General features: G+C 43.2%; 1 protein-coding gene across 1 annotated transcript in view; it reads right to left on the reverse strand.

Annotated features, from left to right (window-relative positions):
* ADGRL3 (adhesion G protein-coupled receptor L3) overlaps positions 1 to 25859 on the reverse strand; it is a 271134-nt gene that overhangs the window by 211085 nt on the left and 34190 nt on the right. The window contains exon 2 of the mRNA XM_035902812.1: positions 1319 to 1428. Coding sequence (XP_035758705.1) covers positions 1319 to 1428 — 110 coding nt within the window. The remainder of the gene's footprint in view (positions 1 to 1318; positions 1429 to 25859) is intronic.

Here is a 25859-nt window from a genome sequence, read left to right on the forward strand (position 1 = left end):
CTTTCCATGGGTTTAATAGCTCAAACCATGAAAAATACTCCATCACTGCATTTAGAAGCTTCACATTTTTGTTTAGAAAAATCAATTATGGACAGACTGAGCCTGCCGCCAACAGAGACAGAGCCCCTCAGCAGAGAGGGTCCCCTTTGCTCAGAGAGGTGGTCTTGGCTGCACTTTGCGGCTTCACAACAAGCAAAATCCCACAGAGCCTTTCCACTTTGTGGCGGCAGGCAGGTGGCCTCCTCCTGAACAAGGGACGGGGACCACCTGAGGGGTTGCAAGTTCTCACTTCCCCTCCAGACAGTGTGCCTGTCATTTCTCAGCTACGTTTGCTCTCCTGCAGCCCATGCTCAAGGCAACAAAGAAGATGCTCTTGGTCCTCGAGCCAAACCCTGGGTTTCAGCAAATTGAAGTCTCCTGCTGCTCTCTCAATACAGCTCTGTGGCTCAAAAGCATCCATTCCTGTACCTGCTTTATTGGTTTGAGAGGCTTTGGCCTACTCAAACCAAAAACCTAGAAGTACTGCGGTCACTCACCTCTCAGCCCTGTATGACTGCTAATAAAAGATGGACTCCTAGTATTACTGCTGTTATTTCTTTTTTGAGGTATGCCATTTATGACAGTAGGACTGTAACTGCACATAACAAATTCAGTTTCTAAGGAAAGCAAATTCTGAGGTATGCTTAACTTTTTTGTAGCTCTGACATTTCCCGTTTGGCGCATATTGCTGTAATCCCAGATGACTGTCTTTCTACCCTCAAACATTCAGGCTAAATAGCTTGCCTGCAATTTTCCTTTGTAACTTTGGAAGCTTATAAATTAGTATTTTCTATCATCAAACATCAAATTTACCAAAACATTAGCTTTCTACCTCCTTGGTGATACAGCACTGTATTTAAGGCACTTATCAAATGTCACTAATTACATGGACATAGGTCAGTCAAAGAGCACTGCTATATGATTACAAGCATAAAACTCTGGAAAGAGAAGCTATAAGCTAGCAATAGTGCTTCATTCTTCTGGTCTGCTTTCACCAACGGAGCTGCCCAAGTGTTTTCCGAAAGGTGGTATGTCACCGTTACGCTGTACAACAAGGAAAACATGGGGCACTACTAGGATATTTTTAACCTAAGCACAAACCTTGCACGGGGGGCAATTTTTCATATCTTAGCAGCTCAGTCTCATATGACGCACGTAGTTTGTCACTGAGAGTTTATTTGCCCTTGGGCAATAAGAGACAAGCTCAATGCTGGCCCAGTCTCCACAAGAAATCAGATCTCTATTAAAGAAACAAATGCAAATACATCAAGATACATACTGTAAGGGACACATTCGTACTGCACTTCCAGGTACTTGTACGTCCCAGGGCAAGGGTCTGGAAACACATCAGGGCCAGCGACAACTGCACATTGGGTCCGATTACTGCATCTGAAAAGCAAGAAAGAAGAGAGTCAGAAAACAGTCCAGATGGAAGAACAGGTCAAGAGGTTGAGCGGCCCCTCCAGGGCCAACAGGAGTGAAAATGCAGAAGTCAGAACGTCAGCATCAGATGGAGAAGCTCACCAGAGAGCGCGCAAAGGCTGATGGCAAACATTGATGTCTTCATCATCTTATTGCCAAAAGAGAATAGACATAGTGGCACAACCCCTTCCCCTCCAAGCAGTTCTTACAGCACCAGGAGGTATTTCTTTAAAACCAAACTGAGAGGAAGATTTAAAAAAAAAAAATTAAAAAATGATTACAGGTACATGGTCTTCTAATTCTTGAAACCCAAATTCCATCACAGTGACCTCAACTAACCTTAAATACCAGCATCCCCCCCCAAACAAAACACAAAGACTAAGCCAGCAACATTTGTGGCAAAAATAATAATTGTATATTTTATAGCAGGCATAACAAACATGTTTTACAAAATATTTATAAAGTATTCCCACAAAAACAGTCATCTTGAGTAATGTTGTTTAATGCAAATCAAAGACTAGAAACAGCAACACTTGAGTGGGAAAAAAATATCACCAAATAAGCTGTCTAAGAACTAAAATACTAGTTTTTCATACACAGCCAACACACTTGCATTAGTTATAAATGGCTAAGTTTTATTGAGTCAGTCTGCCCAGCACAGATGCATCTCCTGAGACAATGTATTTTTTTCCAAAAGCTGATGTTGTTCTCCCTGAGGATCTTGCACAGAGAAGTGACCCTGATCACTGCAGCAAGCATCTTTCAGGTTAAAAGCACATACACACACACACACACACACACAGAGGCTGGGCCCTGCAAGATGCTTTCCCTCTGGCACATGTGACTCAGGTCCACAGGTGACTAATTTGTCCATATGTGGAAACCCACATTTGCCTCTGCTTTTGTGGTACAGGTATCTCTATGTACAAGTTTTGTGTATTTTGCGGATGCAAAAACCCTTAGCAAACAGCAGTTCTATGGAAAAAAATCCTCTGCTTGTTTGTTCAAAGAAAAAAAAAAAAGAAAAATATAATTAGTCTTTGATTTTTATGTTTTTGCATTCCAGAAAGAGACCTCCTAAGGGCTAGACCACTTTATTTACTTTCTCCAAGATCCTGCCTCCTGTGATGTGAGATGGGACCCCTGACCCTCCTGATCTTCTGGCAGAAGCCATGACATCCAGCACAGAACTCATTTAGGTCTGCAGTGGAAATGCTTTGTGTTTACCTGAGGCTATAGTTTGTCAGCCTTAATGAGGATTTTATTTGAGCCCATAAATTAAAATTGATTCATTAGTGACTGCCTTAAGCTCCATAATTTCTTTAATTTTATGGAAAGATTAATAAGAGCTGATACGCTTGCTCATCAGGCTGTTTTGCTGGATAACAGATAATCCAGAGGGCTGGGATGTTCTTGTGTTTTCTAGTTGAAAGATGACAGTTATCACAGCAAGTGACTAGTTTTATCATATACACAGAAAAACAATTTTATTAACACAAAGGATAACTTTGTTGTCCTCAGCCTTGCTACGTACAGACAGGTGGCCTGGCTGGGATATCACAGGTAGCTTGGACTGCGTGAGTGGGCAGTCTTCCAAGAGAGGTTTTGAACATCATCCAAAACTTTACTTTCAACAAAAACCCTTTACTGGGCTCAATGTGCCTTTCAAAAAGCAATTGCACTGGCCTAATCAATAGTCTCTCTGGCTGTAGGGACAGCCCTGGTCACGTTACACAGAGTAAGAGCAATGGATCGAAAAGACATTTCAGAATCACGAGTCAGAATCCAAAACTACGAGGAACTGGAAGTGAGGGAAGGAACAGACACATTTAGGGTTCATCTGCACATGTTTTCTTTCTTTCTGTCTGTAAGGAACCATTTGCTTTGAATGGCCAAGTGTTTCCTTGCAGCCATTTCTTTTTTTTTATGCAAGAACTTGAACACAAAAAACAAGCAAAAACATGCAACCTAGAAAGCTCCAGATTCATAACCAGTATTTCAAAACTTGGTTTGGAAGCTGAAGGCTGTGAAGACCAGCTTTAACCACCCTAAATGTGTGCTGCCTTCTGGAATATCACCAAAGAGAGTAAAAGCACCATGATAAAAGGAGCTGTGTGGGGAAGGCAGGGTGCTAATATGGGCTTTTCCCCCCAACTTTAGGAAGTCCTGAAGCCCCTTGCACATTCCTGGATCAGGGAATGGCAAAGGACTAAGCCTGCCAAGCACAGAAGCTTGAAAAGAAGCCGAGATTGTCAGTGCCACCTTGGGAGGGAAACAACAGAAAACCAAATGAAAAAGTCCCAAATAAAAGCTCAAATACTATGTGGTGTCGCTACCTCAATACAATTTGCAAAAAAAGGGCTCATACAAAAAAAAGCCACCAAACTCAGAAAAACTCAACCTCCTCTCTTTTTCACACTCATTTCATATAGGCAGCAAAACTGTATCCAACAGTTGGCATTTCAAGTTTCCTTTTATCGCCCCAGGGTGAAATATGCAGGTTCCCATTCCAGCACACTTAAGGGATGAGGGCAATTTGGACTAAAAACCTTAGGAAAAAACCTAATACCTGTTCAACCAACTATTACTATCAGACGTCAGGCTACTAAAATTTTAAGGGAAGAAAGAGGTAAAAAACCTCATCATTAAAACTCTGGGTGCTGTGCTTTTGCTCATACTTTTTCCCATACTTTCACAACAGCTTCTTGGTCCCTTCAGTTTTGTCGTATTTCTTTCCAGACAGATTAAAGGCCCAGGCGACACTAAGTGACACACAAGAAGTGACATAGAAAAAGAGATGTATAAAACAAAATGCTTCTATGGCCTTGAAAAGGGGGGGGGAAACAAACCCTGTGTAACCCCCACCTTACTCCATTCCTAGCAAACCAATCCACCAGCTCTTCTTTGTAAATCACAGGATTATACATTGAATCTTGGGATTTCTTAGTGCTTGGGTCTTAGTAATACTTGCTCTGAACTCCTGGGAGTCATGAGGCTCAGTGCTGACCTTTCCAGTCAATGATGCAACAAGGTTCCCTTGGGTTTTTTGTTTTGTTTTGTGCCCCTGCCCTTTTTTTCCTCTTCTCTTTTTTTTTTTTTTTTAATTCTCTTTTTTCCCTCTTTTCTTGAAGGAAGACCTTTACTGACTACTGGAGTTACAATTTGCAGTGCAAACCAGCATTGCATCAGATCAAGTATAAATCTCTCTCTTCTACACAGGGCAATCACAGAAACACCACCCGGGACCCCTAGCTTTAAAAAGGGCAGTTCCACATCTTGCTAGATTCCCTTCCAACAGGGCAGGAACTGTTTGCATCGCTGGCTCTAGTATAACTGTACTCCAGAAAACTAGTCACCCTTTTCACACCCATGTATACCTCTTATTACCACCTTTTAACAAGCGCCTCTTATTTCTAGCACTGATTCATCAGCTCCTTCAAACAAAACTACTTCTCTTACCCCTGTGGTGCCCTCATGCTGCAACTTTCCTAAGCGACCCCCTGGCCTCTCGGGGTATTTTCTCATTCTCTATATGCTCTGACACTAAGTAAACAAGAGAGCTGTGGGAGGATTCTGTGAATTTGGAGGACCAGATAAACAATTTAATGCCCATTAAAAAAGCAGCTTCTATTTTATTAGTTTGTACAAGATTTTAAGGCAAATGTTCTGGAGACACGGAAAAATTAAAGGACCTCCTCAAGTGGCTTTAGTTCCCTTTAATGCCATTTATCATTAAATCTGTCAAGGGATTTATAACCATCTTGTTGTTTGCGGTTAGTTTGTTTTATTTTGAAGTCCTTATCTCTACCTAACTTTCCCTGTTGCTCCCCAAAGTGAAAAAGGTGGGCACATGAAGACGTAGCCTGCTTCTCGGAGACCCTGCATGTCTTGGGCCACATCTGTGATTGCTGCTGGGATTCATGGACACTTTTTGCCTGGACCGAGAGTGTCCACACAGCTCACCAGAAATAACTCACTGTGCTGCCACAGCATTCAGGCTAGCAAGGCAAAAAGCCTGCTGCATTTTCCATTTTGCGAGATACGGAAAATTCGATTTGCCAGTACCCAGGTTCCTCTGTAAACACTTGCATTGGTGCAAAGTGTGCTCAGCGAAAAGGCCAGTATTTCACATCTACTTTGCCAAGGCACAAATGCCTACCAAGACCAACCAAGAGATCAGAAACCAAAGCATAACTCAAGATCTACATTATCACCTCGACTTGAGACTGACGGCAACATACATTCCTGTATGTTCACAAAAGAGAATACCCCAAACCCTCCTAAGAATCAGTCTGAGGTACTCAGCAGTCTTTAAGCACCCAGCATCTCATAAGCAGAAATTCTTGTTATTCACATATATGTTTTGGAGAGGAAAAATTACCTCCTAGGAAAAGTGTAAATTGTCTCAGTCACACAAAAAAAAAGGTTATTTATGCCTTCTTTCCAGCTACATTTATTCCCACTTAAGGTACCTGTTTTGTCTTTCAGATGTGGAAAAATATTTATCCAAGAAGAGGTGCCAATCCAGTGTAACACATACACTATAACAGAAAACATGGATTATTTTTGCAGAACTTCTCCCAGTCAGTTCCAGTAGAAAATGACTTTCAGGAGTTTTAATGTGAAGCAGTAATAATAATTCATGTGGCATTTGTTTTGCATTTATAAACAGTGGGAATGAAGGAAGAATTTGAGTTCAGAACCAGCTGCAGGGCTCAAGTCTGCTTGCAACTCTTGGTTCAGACTTAAAAAAAAAAAAAAAAAAAAAAAAAAAAAAAAAAAAAAACCAACAACACACCACCGAAACTTCATTTCCCTTCAGCGAACTTCCATTCCTTCTCCCTGGCAACATTTTTATGATTTTTAAGTGACAAGGTCATCTTGTGATAGTGAGGCAGAAACACTTTAAGACATAAACAGCTGCTTATTCCTGCTCTGACATCTTTGATTTTTTCCAATGCTGACATTGTTGATATATTTACCAAAAGAGAAAGGAAGGAAAAAATAATAGTTTGGCAGGTGATGTTTATTTTAGGCCTTTCGAGAAACTTTAATAGCACAGACATGTCAACAGCATCAGGCTAGACATGTCTGGGGTGATATGTTTGCCAGAACAAAAATGCAAAGGCAGCACAAAATAAAAGATCAATCCCAAATAAAAGCCTTTCAGCATTAATCGTCACAGGCGTAATACCAGTAAGTCCTCCAGCTCCCCATCCAGGTGGGGACCATTTGCCCCAGACAAGAAAAATTGGTGCCAAAATTATGGGGAGCAGACGCGCGTCATGCTATGGATGCCAGGAAAAGAGCAACCAGAAATCCATGCACAACAAACCTAGAGGCTCAAACATCCACTTCATCTGCAATGCACCCTCTTTCTCCTGGTCCTTAGCCTCTGGAGACACGCCTTTCTGAGGTGGAGCAACACCGTGGCCAGGAGCTCCTGTGAACAGGGCGCACGGGAAACCACTACAAACGGGGAAGCCACCCGCTCCCTCGGAATCTGCAATCAGACCATCAGAGGCCAGGGCTAGGCCCTTAAATACCCCGGATATTGGAAAATTTCAGGCTACATAACCATGAACTTGGATTTGTATGGGAAGCTCTGAGCTGCCGTATCCATCCCTTGCTGCTCATGGCTAGTACTACCCTCTGCATACAGCAACTTGTAACAGCGGATTCTTAACGCCCATGTGTGCCAACCAAACTGGCTCACCTGCGTTCATGAGCACTGGCTGACAAAAAACAAAGATACTTTTTCCCCTCTGCCCTCAGCCGAAACACCTACTTTACATAGCCTTTATTTTTTTCTGCAAAGACAAGGCAGTCATCATGTGCCTAGGCATGCTAGCATAGCTAAGACATCAATATCTAAGCCTTTTTCTCAAGGTCTATTATACTTTTCTAATGGTTTTACAGTAAGAGACAGACTTAATTCATTATCCTTCATGGCAATGCTGCGAGACATCCTCTTCCTTCTCTGGAACACAAAAATCTCCTCTCTGGATGACTGCTTTAAGAAAGAGGCTGTCACAGCAAATAAGTCAGCCAGGAGTGTGTTCTCCCCTGTCAATATGTGATATTTCCAAATCAACCCCTTAGGAAGGGCCAAGAGAAAAAAAAATAAAATAAAATTAATGCCCTGGAGAAAGTAAACAGGAAGCAAAGAGAAATTTCACTCGTAAGTGGAGATAATGTGATGGCTTGCAAATAAGGGGAAAAGAAAAAAAAAGGCAGAGAAGGGAGGCAGCGGAGGGTAGAGAGGGGAGAACAGAACCGCAAGCCCTGAGAAAAGCCTTTGGTTCACCACATTTGCTTTCAATAACACGCTGCACAAAAGCAAAGCTAAATCCTCCGCCTGTTTAGCTTCCAGAAACAAAGAATTCCTCAACAGAATCTTTTTCTACCTCTGCAAAACCTTAAATGCAAAGGATCTAATGACAGGGAGATGAAAATCCAGTTTCTCTAACATTTTCTTCATTATGAATGGGCCTTTTTATTGATCTTTCAGAGCACAGAGAAGCTGGCTTTCCAACCTCTGCTGCGATATAATTATCTGCGGTGTTTAATGCTAGCACTGACGAGTCCCACTACACACTGCATTTTGTTGTTTTATTGACGGGTTTTAATTATCTATCCAGGTGCTAGAGCTGTCAGATACGCTGCTGCTTATGTGATCCAACTAATACAAGGAGAGGCAGAGCACTCTAATTGCAGCCTCACCAAGTGCCTTTGTGGAGATATGCCAACAAGATACATTTAAACTGCTATGGTGGTTGTAAAATCTTATGATGTTTGATGGGAAAAAAAGAAAAAAAAAAAAGTCCTCTTTCTATAGCCTCAACCCATTTCGTTCCCCTGATTATTATTTTATATTGAGCAAAGCAAAACTGAAGAAAAACAAACCACCAAAACCCCAGCCAGCCAAACAGCAGAAAAATCCTGCAGAGCCAAACTGAATCTGAGCTGTAAAGGTCACTGAGGGGACTACCTTGATATATTATGGAGAGCCTGGGAGCAAGATGGAAAACAGGTCCTGGAAATAATTTAAATACCAGTTTTATGTAGGGGGAAAAAAAAAAAAGTAATTATGCTGTTTCAACTCATTGATAAGGCCCTTAAAATTTAACAAGAAGCATTTAACAGCAAATTCGCAAGATTTAACAGATTTAATGGCAATTTGGAGCACCCCTGCACATGGTGCATCTGCTCTGCTGCCAGGGTCTCCCCAGCTCGGGAAGCTGAGGTCTGGGGCAGGACCCTCCAGCAGGGATGCCCTGGCTCATCATCACCCTTTAAAGGAGGGTCCCCCCAAGCACTGAAAGCTTTTTCCTCTGTGCTTCACCATGTAACGTCTCTTACATCTCAGTTTCCTTGGATTTCTTTCTGGCCCATCTCTTTGCGGTTAATGCAGGGAGGAGGGGAGCTGAAATCCCCAAGGACAATGAATTGTACCCCAACAGGAAAACCTGCCAAGTGCTTTGTGCTGATGTGCCTGGCTACAGCACCCCTGTGGCAACAGGGAACCTCAACACAAGCCTGGTGGAAGAAACACTCATCATTAGCACGAGAATGACAACACAACGATCTGTTTAAGCCAAAAGGTTTGGGTCAGCACAGAACACAGATCTGCTCCAAGCATGTCTAAAGCAGTCACGGTGCTGGTCCAGCTGCAAGGAGCTGAGGACACAAACAAGACCAGGTTTGCAATGCAGGCTAATGTCTTTTATTGGATGCCAGCCTGTAGGTCTGAAAACCAAACCAGGCAAGCCTTAAGGCTGTAAAGCTCATCTTTTAAAGAACAGCATCTGCCCTTTTACAGGTACTCTACTTCTTCCAACTCCATAAACTTCTGTAGCACTCTAATAAAAATCCACTTTACAAAACACTGACAGGATATCTGGAGAGGAGAGTAAACACCTAAACCAAACCAACCAATAAAAGGCTCGTCAGTTTAGCCAGAGTTAACACTAGTTAAAATAACTGTGAACAGAAAACAATCTGGCTTTTAATTTGGGTCAGGAGGTCAAATTAAAGGCTAGAGGGGGTCTGGGCTGAATTTCAGCTGGCACACCACATTATTTTGTCTTCATTGCCATTTTAACGCAAGTCAATGCAAGTCAAAGCCCATTTTTTCTTCTTTAGTGCAGCTACCCAGAGCTGGGGTAGCCAGAACAAGCAGCAAAGGATTTTTTCTCTACAACAGCTCCCAAGTGTGTTCAGACCCCTCATCTACCATCACCTACCTATCCACTGAGTCCACAGCACAGGGAGCTGACGCTGTGCTGGACACCAAAGCACCAAAGCTCTGTAGCACCACGAGGTACGAACCTGCTGCTCAGCACTGGCTGAGCAAAAAGCAAATCTGAATGCGAACATTTGGAAACCTTTTAAATATATTAATAAAAAAGAATTAAAAAATATATTCCGTCCTGCTGTTAAAGGAAGATCTGGTATTACTTCCACTGCATTGCCCTTCACTAATTGTCATGTTTTCTCGAAGTACAAGGAATTACACAGCCCATAAAAACTGCAATGCTGCCATTTACTGTTACCACCCAGGGCCCCTGTCCCAGCCACTGACTGATTCCTGCAAAAGGAAAAACTGAGATTAGGTAATATTGTCTCCAAACGGGCTAAAGTAATCTGTATTCATGGGCTGGTAGGTTTAATGTGTTAGCCTTTCACCTCTGTGAATAGGGTTAAGGAAAGGTTTTGGGCCAAAATAATTTGTACTGTACTCCATCTCAAATTTGACATAATAATTGAATGACTGAATGAAACAAAAATGAGTATGTCCAAACAGCACAGGAGGTCAAAGCTGGGCAGCTCCCTGATGAACTCAGGAGTGAACCAAAGGCATCCATGCAGCACTGCTTCTAAAACCCAGAGCAACCTCCCTCTTCATCACTCTTGCCAATGGCATGATACTGAGGTGACTTTTAAGTAAAGGTCCACAGATTTTAGTTAAGGACACAATCACCCCTCAGCCTCTTGGGGGTTGAAGCTTCCCAACCAAGTGAGACGCAGGATCAACATACGACAGGTTATGCCTTTAGCATCATGGCTAAATCAGTTGAGACAAAAAGATGATATTAGTGAGTAAAACAAACAGCCTGCCAGGGTCACAGGCTATAACATCTATTAATGGCGCCTGATTTTGTACAGCACCCTGTACAAAGGAGTCTTAGCTCCTGTCTGTGTTTCAGGCATTAAGCAGCACAAATAATAATGAGAAACAAACCAAACTTTCTCAAAAAATAATACTGAAATGAACTAAATATGTTTTTGATATTCAAAAGGGATTTTTAAAAAATTTATTCCAACATAGCCAACTCTGTCTCTTTGATCTTCAGCCCAAAGCTTGAATAAAGGCAGCCTGCACTTTGATTCTAAGCTCAAGAGAAAGCACAGCGTCACAAAACCTTCATACACTTCCCAGCCCAGCACTGCCCAGCCAAAGCACATACGGACGCAAATGATAAGGAGAAAAAATAAAAAAGAAGAGAAAAAAGCCTAATCTTAGATATATTACTTGAAACCGTCATTGTGAAATTCCTCAAAATGTCTAAACATAGCACTGAACTTTCTGTGGCTGCATGCAGCGACATGGGAGGGGATGGAGGGATGCATTTTTGGAACATCTGTCCAGCAGCTCCATGAGACTTTCTCATGCTGTGTTCTGGGGATCACATACCCCTGCCCTCTCAGCACCCCATTCCCTCCTTACTTGCCTTTCCTGGGTCAGTTTTCAGCACATCCATCCATCCATCCATCCATCTCAGTTTTCAGCTATATATGCCCACCAGCTCATCTCCTGCCCTGTCCTGTCTGGTCACCATCCTGAAAGGGACACTACTTGCTCATTACATACCTTATCTGCCTTTAAAATACATAGTTAAAATGCATACAGATTTGGCTAAAAATACTATCCTGAAAAAAAGCCTCATAGGAAAATAGCCTCTGAACATCTCTGGGGCAACAACCGGTAGGAAAAGAGCAACAGAGCTTCTGGCAAAACCTCAAGTCTTCTTTGTGAAGATGCAGAAAATACTTTGTTAGTGGAAGATTGGATATTTCATACTACAGAGGCCACCTAACGCTGTACTCACAGAATTAAACTTGCTGTATGTAAGAAAGCTTCCTTTGAGGAAGGTAAACTCAAAGGCCAAGTTTTCCAGAAAGGCTATGCCTCCCACCAGAGCTGAATTTTTTCCAAGGAGTTTGGTTCTTCTTCGAGGAGCTATAAAAAGACCCAGCTGTTTGGGCAGGGCCTGGGACTCCTTGGTTCTCATGGAGAGCAGTGAAGCTGCTGGCTATTAAGCATTTTTCAAGCACCACGCTGTGTCACAGAGTGCCTAACCACTTCGGTAATCCAATCCAGATAGCTCTGTGGAAAAAGAACCTGCCTGCCTGGGATTGCATGGGAGCCTTAGGTGGGGCAGAAACTGGGAAATCCACATTCCAGAGCATGGAGCACGTCTCCGCCAAGTCAACTTTAAAATATGTGACTGTTGCTGCTCAGACATACTAGCTGAAGTCCAGGGAGATGGATGAAAGGGTAAAGATGCAGGATAAATTCATCAGATGTCTCCATAAATCATTTCTATAGTTCACATTTGTTCTCTGCCTTTCATTACTTACATTTCTAAAGCCAGTGGGTGCTTTGGTGCAGTGGATCTAATAAAAAGGAAGATAAATTTTAACATCCCTTTTTGAAACATCTTAAAATGATCTAGCTTTCTTCCGAATCTTAATGGCAAGCATTACAAAAAAGACACTGTCTCAAAACAATTCACTAGGGCTGGAAGTGAAAGCAGAATCCCACTGTAACCTGGAAATTCACAGTCCTAGTCCGCCCCACAACTGGTATAAAAGATCTTATTTCTGGCCCTCATGCTTTGGCAGCCTTAACTTTGTCACTGAATCCTGCCACCACTTTGCACAGACCCTCTCACTTAGGGGCGAAATTCCATACTTGAGAAGGAGAAGAAATATTTTTGGAGATTGGCAGTTTGGAAAAGAATCTGAGCTGCCTGACAGCTGTTCGGAGACGTGGGATGCCAGAGGGGTCCCAGCGGAGCATACAGTATTACACACATGCACACGCACAGAAAATCATTAAAGTTTCTGTCTCTAAAGTATCACATTTAATGAAAGAAAGCGAGGGAGATATCTGGAGAATTCTTCGGTTATATTAACAGCTAATGATATTCCCTTTGCCAAGAGTGCAGCCCTGGGAAGCTCACTGGTAGAGATGGGGGGGGACCCATGAAAATGCCAGCGGGTCCAGGCGGTGTGGTGAGGGGGAGCAGGGAGAGCCATCCTTCCCTCTCTCCCTGCAACATCCCCAGGAGGGTCGGGAATCGAGCAGAGAGCCTGCTGTTGCATGGCTGGAGTTGTTCTACGACAGAAGCAAGGACCTTTATAACAGAGTTTAATCTGTCGCAGGTTAAACAAAACCAGTGACTGCACAAGTGAGCAATTAAAGAACATTCCACAGCCAGCACTCCGAGAGCCTCGCCGTTGATTAATTAGGTTCAAAGGGCCAAGGCTAACCTCACAGTCCCCTGAGAAGACCACTTAGCCCCTTTAAAAAAGAAAAAAAAAAATAAAACTTTCAGCATTCTTATTTAACACTTGAGCATCACTTAAACAGATGCTAACGCAGTGAAACAATTACTTGGGACTGACCTACATTCAGCTGTATCACTTTATTACATTCAGGAGAAACTTAATTAAGCTTCTGTTACTTAATAAAAGCAAATAAAACCCTTCATTTTATGACAAGGAGCTGCACTGCTACAGCCATGTGAAGCTTTCAAATTTGGCAGTGGGGTTTCCCAAGAGACTGTGGCTCCCACTATCACATTCCTCCTCATTGCATTCGAGAGATAAGAAGATACAGGATATTTTTATGCATTAATGCTCCTCGAGGTGGGCTAGCTTTCTCTGCTAGCTACCACCAAGGTGGAGAGGACTGTAGCCTCTGATACCTGCCCTATCACCTTAGGAGACCTACTGTACCTGTGCAATACGGTCTACTCCCAACCACATCATGAGTACTTCAGCCCTGCTGGGAGGAAGGTATCAAGTAGTCACTTCACGCCAAGAAGCAAAAAAGCAACCTATTCCTGGGGGAAAAAAAAAAAAAGAACTTACTGCTGGCTGTATAGTTGCTCTTCCCCCACAGGCCTGACCCACACCCCAGTGAATTCAGTGGGTGAACAGTCCTTTACAGGCACCAGTGACCATTATCAGGGTCTGAGCTGGGTAGTGGGAGCGTACAATCAAGGACGCTCACGTATTAAGAAAATACACAAAGAGTTTCACCAGTTCACATCACCAAAGAGACTCCCCAAACCATCCACCCAAAGTCTCCCTTGAGTATTAGGATTTTAAAACACTGTTAATAGAAAGGACCACCCCATACATGTGACCCACACTCAGCTGCATTCATCCATTATAACCGCGCCCAACTTCTCTACAGGATTATCAGCCATGCGCCACATCCTTACCACCCTTCTCCCTAAAATGCTCGTCTTGCCCTCCTCTTCTCCTGCCCTCACACAAACAGCTCCCTGCTCTGACTTACCAAAGATCCAGTTTTGGAGAGAAAATATATCCCCAGCCTTGTAAAAGTCATGAAAGTAAGCGCCTAAACTGCAAACAGCCACACAAAAACACTCACCAGCTGCCCAGACCTTCTGGACTTTCACTGAACGGACCGCAGATGTTCAAACAAACCCTGGAAGCTTTGGTGAGGTCATGGGAAAATTCCTTCTCCATGAGGGAGAAAACCCAAAAAGTGTCCCTTGCTGAGCAGAGGCTGTGGCCGGGCAGCTCTTCATCACTGGCACCACGTCCAGAAAATGACTTCTGAATGCCAGCTCCTGCCATGTTTCCCAGCCAAGGCGTAACTTGCCAACTGGCTTTTGATCCTGCTTAACTCTGCTGGATGCCTGAGACCACGAAGCTGCTACAGGACTTTTTGCCACATCCAATTCCACGTGTGACCTGTTGACATTTATATTTATAAAGCTCCCTTTATAAAGCTCAAGGAGATGAAGACATGGGTGCAGAGGTGACAGCCGCAGTCCCCTGGGGCCACCAAGGAACAATTCCCCCAGTCTCATGGCACAGGGGGATCAGCTCAATAACTCACACAAATCAACTGTTAATAATGCTGTGACACCTCCCAGGCTTAAAAAAAAAAATCACAAGCTATAAAGTCCTGCACCCCATCAGGATCATTAGTGCCAAACATACTCATCTGATGACACCTTGTCTCTTACACCTACTTTGTTTCCGCTCTCTGCTCTAGTTCAGCATCACCGATTTTGTTCAGGATCTGAAAAAATTGGATTTAATTCCACAGTACCCCTCCTCTAGCAGAACGCCCTTATGCTGGTAAAGTCCAACCTCTTCTCTTTGCATTTTTTCTGAGTAATTGAGGAAGCATTTCAGTAGGGGCTGAAAATGGCATCCTAGTTTTCTAGTGTATGTTGGACTGCTAGAATAAAGTATCAGGCACGCTCTGCTGCTATCTGGCTTGGTGAATATTTGACCAATTAACATACAGGCAAGAGCCACAAAGGAAAAAAAAAAAAAATACATATTCCGTTCCATGTAATGCCATTAAAATTGTGGTGACTTAAAATCCTGCAGTGCTTTGGCAGTCCATTTTGAAGCCTGGCTGTAATGAGGAGCAGCAGTATCTCAGGTGCTGGAGAGTAAACAGTCAGGGGTGAGGACATGTCAACTCAGCTTTGGGGTTAAAGAAACTCTCCATGTATTCACCACTGCAAACCCTGAAGGCAGTAAAAATAATAGCTGACTGACAGCATTTTATTTTCTTTGTTAGTGTAAACATGACTAGCTTGTTAAGTCACAGGTGGCATCCAAATTCTTCCTTCTTTTTCTCAGTGCATCTATGGAAAGTCAATTCCTTTTCAAATGCTGAGAAGATGAGGCTTTTCCTGATGTCATTGGTGCCTTTACCAGCATTCATCTCACTCCAGGCTTTCTGAAGTGTTGTATATAAATAGCCAGTGCCCCTCAGTACACTGAATTAGCCAGTACACGCATATGGACAGCGCTGAGAAACAGTTTAGTGAGAACAGATTGACAGGCAAACCCTAAAATATTGACCAACTAGGAAATTCCCTCTGTCCCAACCAGCCTCATCCTACCTGTCAGTCCCTGCAACCATGCAGCCTGGGAAAGCGACACTTCAGTTTTCCAGCTAACAGCTACCTACCTGCTAGTGCCAGGGGCTCGGGCTTGATCCTGTGGCCTTGGCCTTTACAAATACTCTGACGATTCTCTCAAAAAACCAGCAAGCTTCATCTCACTCCAACACGACTGAGTAAATAAATAATGCTATTTATGCACTGCACACCATTTGTCAACCCATTTGTCATTTCCGATCTTTCATCACTCATGCAGTAAAACTATGTGGGATTTTATTCAAACCTCCCTTGCAGGTGTGATGAATGCTTTATTTATACAGCAGCATTTCATCTCGCAGAACTGTTACTATGCAAATACAGGCCTTTATGTCCCTGTGTGGCATAAGCAGAAAGTGTAAAGAGAGATGAAAACTAGAGGTGGCACTGTAATTAAAGTCAAAGGGGGAACTACGGACGGCTCCGCTAAAACTCGGGAATGCGTGCCAGAGAAAACGTATCACTTCAGAAGAAGCATTCGCTCCTCCTCATCAGGCAAGGTGAAAAACATGGACCCGTTTTCAAAGACCTTCTTAAAGGTCAGCATGACGCCATCAATCCCCGCTCAGCTTACCAGAGCACCCATGACATCAGCACCTGCTGTATTTAGTGAACAACTTCCTTCCAGGCAAATTGTCTCCCACTGACTTCCCCCAATTGGAATTTCAGTCAAGGACTGAAAAACCTAGAAGCAGACACTGCTACAAATAACTACAGTTGAGCAGCAAGCCATGAATTTCCCTTAGTTGGTGTCTTCTGGTGTCCAGAAGACCAGACGGGGAGTGAAGGGGCCTAACTGTTATTTCTGATGCGAGGCAGAGCGACTTGGGGAGGGGGGAAGGAGGGCATTTCTGCTCTTTGGCAAAATGGGAAGCATTATACTGACATCCCTGCAAAGTCTTTTGAGAGCCACAGATGTAAAAAAAAAAAAAAAAAATAAAAAAAAAAATCTATTACTTTTATTACAATTCACTGATGTGTGAAGTCTGCTACCCAAACCTGCTGAGATCTTCCTCTGGAAGTAAAGCACTGTTGAGAGGAAGGGTATCTGAATCCATCCCTTGTTTCTACTTTGCATCACAGTCACCATAGTAAGCCCTGAGTTTCATTCATTCACACCATGGAGCACACCAAATGCTGCCCTGGCTTACAGGAGCCTCACAACTGTTTGACTCAAGCCAGTCTGCAATACAAAGAGTAAAGGATCAGCCTTGAACTGATCCCTCTGTTTCTTGGAAGGAACTTCCTTGGCAGTTTTTACCATGAGGGCAAAATCTCATCAGCTCCAGCATGATCTTCCTGGCAATTCCTGGCTGCCTCAGATAAATCTGCAAGAGCTACCATCAATTCTCATAGTTTTACAGGTGTGGGGTAAAGAAAAGGTGAGAGAAATCGATTGGTTTCTATGGACCGATTTCAGATACCCTGATAGCAAACCTCTGCTTCCTCCACTTTCTTTTTATATTTCAAGGGGGGGGGTGGTGGTGGTGTGGGATTCATAAAGAACTGTGTAAACAGACATCAGACGCATGTTTATTGCCTAAGCAATAAAAGATTAGAATTGACAAATGGAGAGGTTTTTGGAGACACAGATGCTACAATCATTTTAATATAATTTGGATTTCCAAATCAGTAATTACTCTATCACATATTTATAATTTTGTAGATGCTACTAGAAATGCTGATGTCTTTTTCTATGCATAGTAATGAGCAACAACAAGGGCTGTTAATATAAAGCCTGTAATGTTTGTATTCATATGTAAATAGGTTATGTAAACGTTTTAGACATTTCTCACTAAAATGCTGAGTTCTAATCTAAGTGGCTCCATTCCTAAACTAGAAAATCGCACTCTGCATGGAAATTGTTTACTAGTCTGTCAGCAAAGCCGCCAAAGCAGCAAGCTGAATTTATAGGGGGATTTACATCTCTCCATTAGACACAGTATCAGAGTAATTGGCAACCTATAAATGCTCAGACAGATACACAGGTTGATTTTTAGAAAGTTGCTTGCTTGCACGTGGTGGCACAGACATTCAGCCCACGTGCACGTTCTACGTACATGTATGCGCAAGCACAGGCACCTTTTTGGGAGACTGTTCGAGGAATGAAATAGTGTTTGATTTAATTAAACTAATTTAGTTAAGCTGATACAAACCCCTGGTTAAAAGTGGAAGAATCAGTTCAGTTTCTACCTGCTCCTAATTGACTTACAATAAAATTGAATAAGGCACATTAAAACACCAACATGTGTCTCCAAGTAGGAAACCACAACTTTAGTTAACTCAAAATGATGCTAGGGGTGGAAGAGAAAGAAAAAAAAAAAAAAAGTGGGCTAAAAATCCCTAGGGCCACCCTTCTCACCTCAGTATGTTACCATTTTTTTTCCTTCCTCTTCCACTCAAGCACCCATAACTGCAGCCTTCACGTGTCCCACCTGATGGAGTAAGCCCTTGGGGCTTATGCCAGGCCCTTTCCAACTCAGATGGAGCACGGATACACCACCGTGGTACTGTCCTTTACAGGACCTGATGTGTCTACCAAAGCAAAACCCTGGGTCGCTCTCCTCTTTGAACATCATACGACTAACTTGCATTAACTTCAGTGAGATCTGTTCTCAGCTCTGTGACGCAGAGAATCACATCTTGAGACTTTTCCTTGGTGTCTCTAACAAATCACATCCAGCCTCATCCCTTTCTCTTCTTCTTGAATGTATATATTTGAAAAGATGATTTAGTGCCAGTAATGGCCTTGGAAAGACAGCTCAGAGACCCCCACAGCTCTGCTATAGCACATGAGTAACTCCCATTTGTATAGGAGACAATAGATGTCTCCTCTTCATCAGCAGAAATGAAATGGAAATGACAGGGAAGCAAACATCCTGCTGTTGCTCCGCAACTTTCAGCATCTTCTACCATCTAGGGATAGTATTTTCAAGATCTGTTCAGTCTTTTGCTTTTGATGAGGCTGCTGAAAGCTGCCGGGGCAGCTACTGGCATTTTGACCTTGCTCTCTCCTTCCTTCCCTGCTCCTCCTTCCTCGCCGCTTTCCCTTTGCTCCACTTCGAAGCACTCCCACACTGCTCCTGGAATGGTATTAACACCTAAAGAGCCAGGGTGCATTTCATTGCATCTCATGCAATTGCAGCTTTACTCATCCTGCCCTCTTAACTGCTGCCTTCAAACAAAGCAAAGTAACATCAGTCATGCCACAAAACAACAGGGTGAGAAAAGCCTGACACCCATACCCAAGGAGCTGAATTATTGCCACCTCCCCAGTGAGCTGCAGTGATGTGGGATGACCTGTGACAAACAAGGCAGTTTCCACTGGGAATGGGGGCGGTGGGGGGGGAAAGGCAGATAGCGCTACAGAAAAAGTGTAATAAATTTCTCCAGGCCACAAGTGCAGACTCTATTATGCCCCTGCCAAGAACAGTTACTCACACAAGTAAAATTAAGAGGACTACCGACTAGGTGAGTAAATCCATGCCCACTTTGTTTCCAAAGAAAGAAATTCACCCTGGCAAGGCTCTGTTTGTACATGGGAATAGCAGTATCGATTCCGGCAGTTATTCCAGTCCCCCAGCGCAGGAACGCTGCACTGAATCAAACCCAGTGTGGTTTTGCGCCCGTGATAACCTTTATGCTAAGGAGTACTGGGATGCCCAGTGCCAAGAAACTGGGTCACAGGCTGCTTTAGGTTTTTATTCCCTTTTAAAGGGGCACTCTTGGATGTGATAAATGGTCAGCACTTTCTTGTGATGATGTAAGTGTTAAAACCTGGTTGCATCTAAAAAAAAAAACCAACATGGGAGTGAAAGTCATTCTGCCTGTTCACCTGGAACTTGTTACATCAAGTGAAGTAGCAGACAAGCACTCAAAGCAAAATGAAAGCTCTTTGCTCCTGTTTGGTGAACCTTCATCTATAAATTTTAAGAGGAAAAAGTAAATAATGGGCCATATGGCACATTTGCTCAGCAGCACTGGTGGTCTGACATCACTGTTACTTCACTATAGCTGTACACTTATCAAATCCGAGCAGATTTCTCATTACCTAACTGTTTCCAACAAGGATGATTATTTTTACTGCATTAGTTCAATGAGAGACCCCCAATGGGGGGCCAAAGTCTCCCCTAGTTTTGAAACACAACCCCTGACCTGATGAGTTCACAGTCTAGCCTACAGACTCTGCAATAGCCTTGATGCTCAAAACGATGCTCTGAAATCAGGGAAGCATCCAGGACCCTTGTGCCATCCGAGAGAGAGGACCTTGTCTGGAGGAACCAGCCTCTGCCCAAGGTCTGTACAGGCAGCCAAGTCAGCAAACCGCTTTAACTGTCTCTATTAAAAGTATCACAAACGATGACAAATATGGTTTAATATTTGCATTTAGTAAAAATAATGCTTGCTTCATAAAAAAACTCTTTTTTGGCATAGCCATATCCAAACCAAACCAACTCAACAACACCATGAAGAAAATGAGGCTGGTAAGAGAGGGTTTTTGCTGGCAAAGCTTTCCTCATCCTCTGTATGAAACAAGCTACCCTGGCAAAACAAATTATTTAGCAGTGTATCTGTGCTCAAATTATGAGTCCTAGTGGCATGGCACAACTACTTCCTGTGATTTTAACCAGCTACATTGGCAAAACGTTCCAGTGCAGACCAGCCTGCAGATCGGTGCCCACTGTTGTTTTCAAAGGCTTCCCCCTTCATGTCAGGAAAATCCCACTGAGCCTTTGATTCCTCTGGTACCAATGCACCCTTAAACATCTGCTCCTAAGACTATCCCTCTGTATTACTTCACAGCATGATAGCAAGGGCACAAAGCTGGAATCTCCCTCACCATCCACTCCAAATCCTCTCTCACACTGCCTACGTTTCCCTTATTGTTCACCATTTCAGGCAAATCCTAATAATATCAATGCAAAGTGAATCAGACATCTTTGTCCAGACGCAGCCTGAACATCATCAACAACATAGAGACTGAGTGCTTGTATGTGCCAAGGCCAGGGCTTGGTTGCTTTTTGGTTTGGTTTGGTTCTTTTGCTATTGTAAACATGGAGCTAAAAAGTCTATAACTATTTCACCAATTAAAACATTACAATGGTCTTCTGCAAAAGCTACTAAGAAACTCCATTATCTCCCTCTTTCAGTTATAGCTGCTATGCTTTCTTGCATAAGAGATACTGCTCCAAAAGATGCTTAGGTCCCTACTAATTCATCCTAAGAATGAAAACTGAAGCAGGAAAAGGTTCATAATTTTGTACCACACTTCAGAGGGCTGCGAGGAACATTTGTCTTGACAAGTCATCTGTTTAATCAAAGAATTTTAATCAAAGTGCAGTTCTAGAAACCACAGGCTAACATGGACAAATGATAAGAATAATTAAAGCACTCAAATAATCTGTAGCTCGTCTGTCATCGGCTCCTAAATACGCTGGAGGTTTAAGATAGTTTTATCTTGCATATTTAGTGAGCCGGATCCTTAGCAGGTCTCAGTCAATAAAGATCCCATGGAGCTACCACTGATCCCTGATGAATGCAGAGCTATTACCTCCAAATGCTGTGCTGTTCCAGCCTCCGTGTTTCTTCAGACTCACACACATTCACAGGAACAACAACCGTGATGTTTCTTATCAGCACAGTTGAATCCAAATAGTTGTCACAGCCAGATATTTTTTGAGGGACTGTTTTCCCTTGGAACATGATGAACTATTGAATCAAAATATTGTATGGTAATGTGTCGATTCACATTGTCATTTAGGAAAAAGCTTTCCAGTTTAAAATTTATGTGTTCTCGTTAAAATCAACTATGTAGCTTTGAAAAGCAAAATATTCTGATTCAATAGAAACATTTCTTTCAATGAGAAATCAGTGTCCTGGACAATTTACAAATGTTTGATCTTGCATTGATTCAGAATTGTTTCACATTGTTACTGCAATGGCAGAAGTTCCTGCAGCAAGGAATAATTGGTCTCCAGGTAACTCCAAGAGTTGCTTCTTTTTCTTCACATTTTTTAACTTAATATATAGCTGCTCTCCAGCAGCTGAGCGTGCTCTCAGCAAATGCCAAGTAATGCAGGCCTCTTTCAACAGCTTACAAGCTACCTCAAATTGACCTGAGATTACTATATGGTCCCTCAGAATACATGTACATATATTTTTGAGAGTTACTGCAGAGCCGCTGATCTTCAGTACCTCACTGGCCAGCCAGAGCCCTTCCTTGGTCCCTAATTCTGAACACTTTCAGCATTTCAGAGGATTGGCTGAGTATATTTGTGGGCATTAAAAAGCAAAAGCAAGCACACATGAGACACTGATTGTACCACAGGCTAGGAAGAACTACTCAGCAAAGACAACCTGAGCCTTTTGCATGAAGCAGGCTCATGAGAAGGGAAGACGACTCCAGGTTGGTCCAACAGCATCATAATGCCTTTTAAGGTGAGCAGTTTGTATACTGCTGTGTGTTTAGCTCTCATAACACCACCCCTGTTTTGAAATTAAGTTTTTATAGAATCATAGAATGGTTTGGCTTGGAAGGGACCCTTAAAGGTCTGCTAGCCCAAGTCCCCTGCAGTGAGCAGGGACATCTTCAACTAGATCAGGTTGCTCAGAGCCCTGTCCAACCTGGCCTTGAATGTTCCCAGGGATGGGGCATCTACCACCTCTCTGGGCAACCTGTTCCAGTGTTTCACCACCCTCACTGTAAAAAATGTCTTCCTTACATCTATTCTAAATCTACCCTTTTAGTTTAAAACCATTACCCCTTGACCTATCACAACAGGCCCTGCTAAACTGCCCCCATCTCTTTTATAAACCCCTTTTGAGTAGTGAAAGGCTGCAATGAGGTCTCCCCAGAGCCTTCTCTTCTTCAGGTTCAACAATCCCAACTCTCTCAGTCTTTCCTCACAGAAGGTGTTCCATTCCTCTGACCATTTTTGTGGTCCTCCTCTGGATCTGCTCCAGCATGTCCATGTCTTTCTTGTGCTGAGGGCTCCAGAGCTGGATGCAGTGTTCCAGGTGAGGTCTCACCAGAATGGAACAGAGGGGCAGAATCACCTCCCTCAGCCTGCTGACCATGCTTCTTTTGATGCAGCCCAGGATACGGTTGGCCTTACAGGCTGTGAGCATACATTGCAAGCTCTTGTCCAGCTTTTCATCCACCAGTACCCCCAAGTCCTTCTCCGCAGGGCTGCTCTCAATCCCTGCATTCCCCAGACTGTATTGATATGGAGGGTTGCTCCGACCCAGGTGTAGGATCTTGCACTTGGCCTTGTTCAACCTCATGAAGTTCACATGGCCCCACTTCTCCAGCTTGTCCATTTCTCAGGCACGCCAACCACACCACTCAGCTTGGTGTTGTCTGTAAATTTGCTGAGGGTGCATTCAATCCCACTATGTCACTGATGGAGATAGTAAACAGTACTGGTCCCAATACGGATCCCTAAGGGACACCACTTGTCACCAGTCTCCATCTAGACATTCAGCCATTGAGCACTACCCTCTGCATGCGACCATCCAACCAATTACTCATCCACTGAACAGTCCACCCATCAAATCCATGTCTCTCCAATTTAGAGAGAAGGATGTTGTGGGGGACTGTGTTGTAGGCCTTACAGAAGTCCTTACCCTGTTCCTGCCGCTGCCTGTTGGCATTGCTGACCTTCATTTGGCTGCTTTTTCAGGGAGGCTGCACAATTAGGACACAGCACTTGAATTCTTCAAGGTTGAGGGGAACTGAACATTTGTCTGAGAGCAGTGCAAGAAAACAGGAGCAAAAAACCACCCCTTCCTATGCTGCAAAGGACCTGAACCCGTACATGCTCACCAGGCTGAGGGAGGATGGAGAAATCCAAGCTTCAGGGCATTGCTTACAGTGTAAGAGAGGCTGTCTGTAAAGGAACCTGCAGGAAAATCTATGAGGAAGGGTAAAGTACAGTTGTTGAGCAGGGAATCCTAGATGATGCTATTACAAAGAAAAAAAAAAAAAAGTCTAAGTGTTGTTCCCCAAAAGGTATTTCCCAACATTGTCAAAGAAGGGCTGGAAAACAGACAATTGGCTATAGGAAAGGTAAGATGATGACCAAGGCCATTTTTCCTACACTGTTAAAAGCAAGAATTGTACTGGCAGAAGATTAGGGTCGACATCTCTGTACTGGCAGAAGATTAGGGTCGACATCTCACAGAAACTCAGGAGATTGTGGGAGGGCTGCACCAGTCACAAGAGGACATGGAAATCTTCATTATTTTGCCCCAAACTGTACTAATAATGAATAGGATGGACATTTTAGCTTATGCTTCCAAACATCAAGACTATGAATCAGCGGGGAAACCAAAGCATAACCAAAGGCAGACTGTTACCTTTCCAAAAGCAAGCATTACAACTGTTTGGTTGCAGTGGCAGTTGTTTTTGCATTTTTGTCTCAAGTTTATCCTTCAGTCATCCTTGTGAATTGGAAGTGTGCTGCCAGGACCAATTTATTATCTAATACATTGCAATGGCTACTGCTGTTTATTATGAGATGCTACAGCAATGTTTACTCAAACATTCAAGAAGAGTAATTTCCCTTCCCACCTCAGATTGTTTGTTCGGGTGCACACTGATATTGATGCTACCCAGCATCAAGTTAAAAATCACACATTAGCAACATAAGCTTCCACCTGCTTTGCCCTATGTTTTATCACCAAGGATCAGATAAATCAAAGCAGTGATTTTTTTTCCTTTCATCTGCTTTTAAACATATTCTACTGTATGTTGTTTTTACTTGGGTCGGGAGATGGCTATATAATACATTAGACATTTGCTTCTGAAGACTTGGAAAGGGATTTAATCAGTACATGAATGAGGCTTAAAGAAACAGAAAGCTTCCTAATGCAAATGCAGCTGTGACTGATAAGAAGGACAATGGACAGAAATCCTTGACTTGATTAACTTAGTGACCTAGAAAGAGGGATGTGTCTCATTCCAGCAGCGCAGAACAGAGAAACACTCATTAACTGTTCCTTTCGGCTGAAAGGATCCACGGCGCTCACTTCCGCACCCAAAGGAGCCATTCACCAGAAACTTGGACACTAGAGTGAAGCCTTTCTTTCAGTTTCTGGCTGTACAAAGTCGAACAGAGGGACAGGCTTCACATAAAAAAAGTGTCTTTCTCTCTCCCCCTCTCCCTCTTTCTCTCCCTACTTTGGCTTTTCAGAGGGTTCAGCTGGTGCTAAACACATACAGTAAGAAAGATTATTTCAAAAGGACTTAATTCACTTTGATGTGTTGTTTTGTTTTAATGGGATGTCTTTTCTAAGGGCACATAAGAACTCTTAACTATTTCATATCTCCACATGTACTGTGTACACCTGCACGACAATTGTACAGGAAAGAGTGCAAAATTCAGCAATGCTAATCTTAGTAGTACTTTTAAAAATATTTCAGATATACCTTACACCTTCAAAGCCTTGTGGACAGCAGCTAATTAAATCTCTGAACACTGTTCTGATACACATGGGTTAAGAGTAGTTATCTCCGTTTTGCAGGTGGAAGGAGAGAAACATGACATGCTGCAGAATTTAGAGAGGCTACGAGCATTTCCTTCTCCATCTCCCGGCTTTAAGTGCACACCCCAAAACCCCACAGAGCAGCCTGGCTGCAATGGGCAGAAGGGGTCACAAACTGCCCCGGGGGAGGCTGAGGGAGAGGACACAAACCCAGACCCAGCCTCCCTGACCCCAAGGACTCGTGCCACAGAGCAACAATGCTGAAAAGCATTGACATTCTTAGACAAAAAGAAATGGAGCAGGGGCCTCATGAAGAATCAATTAGATATTGTAATAGAATGCAAACTAAAGGCAGGACGGACGGACAGACACACACACACACACACAAAATATCAAATGGAGAGGCAGGAGCATTTTCTCCCAGGGCTGGCTCATGTCCCCACCCAGCTACCACAAGGCTGATCGGCACACAGGAGGATAGGAATCCAGAAGTGTAACAGAACTGAAAAAGAAGCCAGATCTTCCTTACCTTGCCGTTGTGGTCCCATTCCTCCACATAACAGAGGTTTGGAAAATTAATTAACATTCTGAAAGGACAACCTGACCGTAAGAGCAGATTTCTAATAAGCTACCGATAGCACTGGCAGGCTGCTTAAGAGTCAAAGCTGATTCCACTGGCCACAC

This window comes from Egretta garzetta, unplaced genomic scaffold (assembly GCF_000687185.1).
Source record: "Egretta garzetta isolate BGI_Z169 unplaced genomic scaffold, ASM68718v1 scaffold89, whole genome shotgun sequence".
Lineage (NCBI taxonomy): Eukaryota > Metazoa > Chordata > Aves > Pelecaniformes > Ardeidae > Egretta > Egretta garzetta.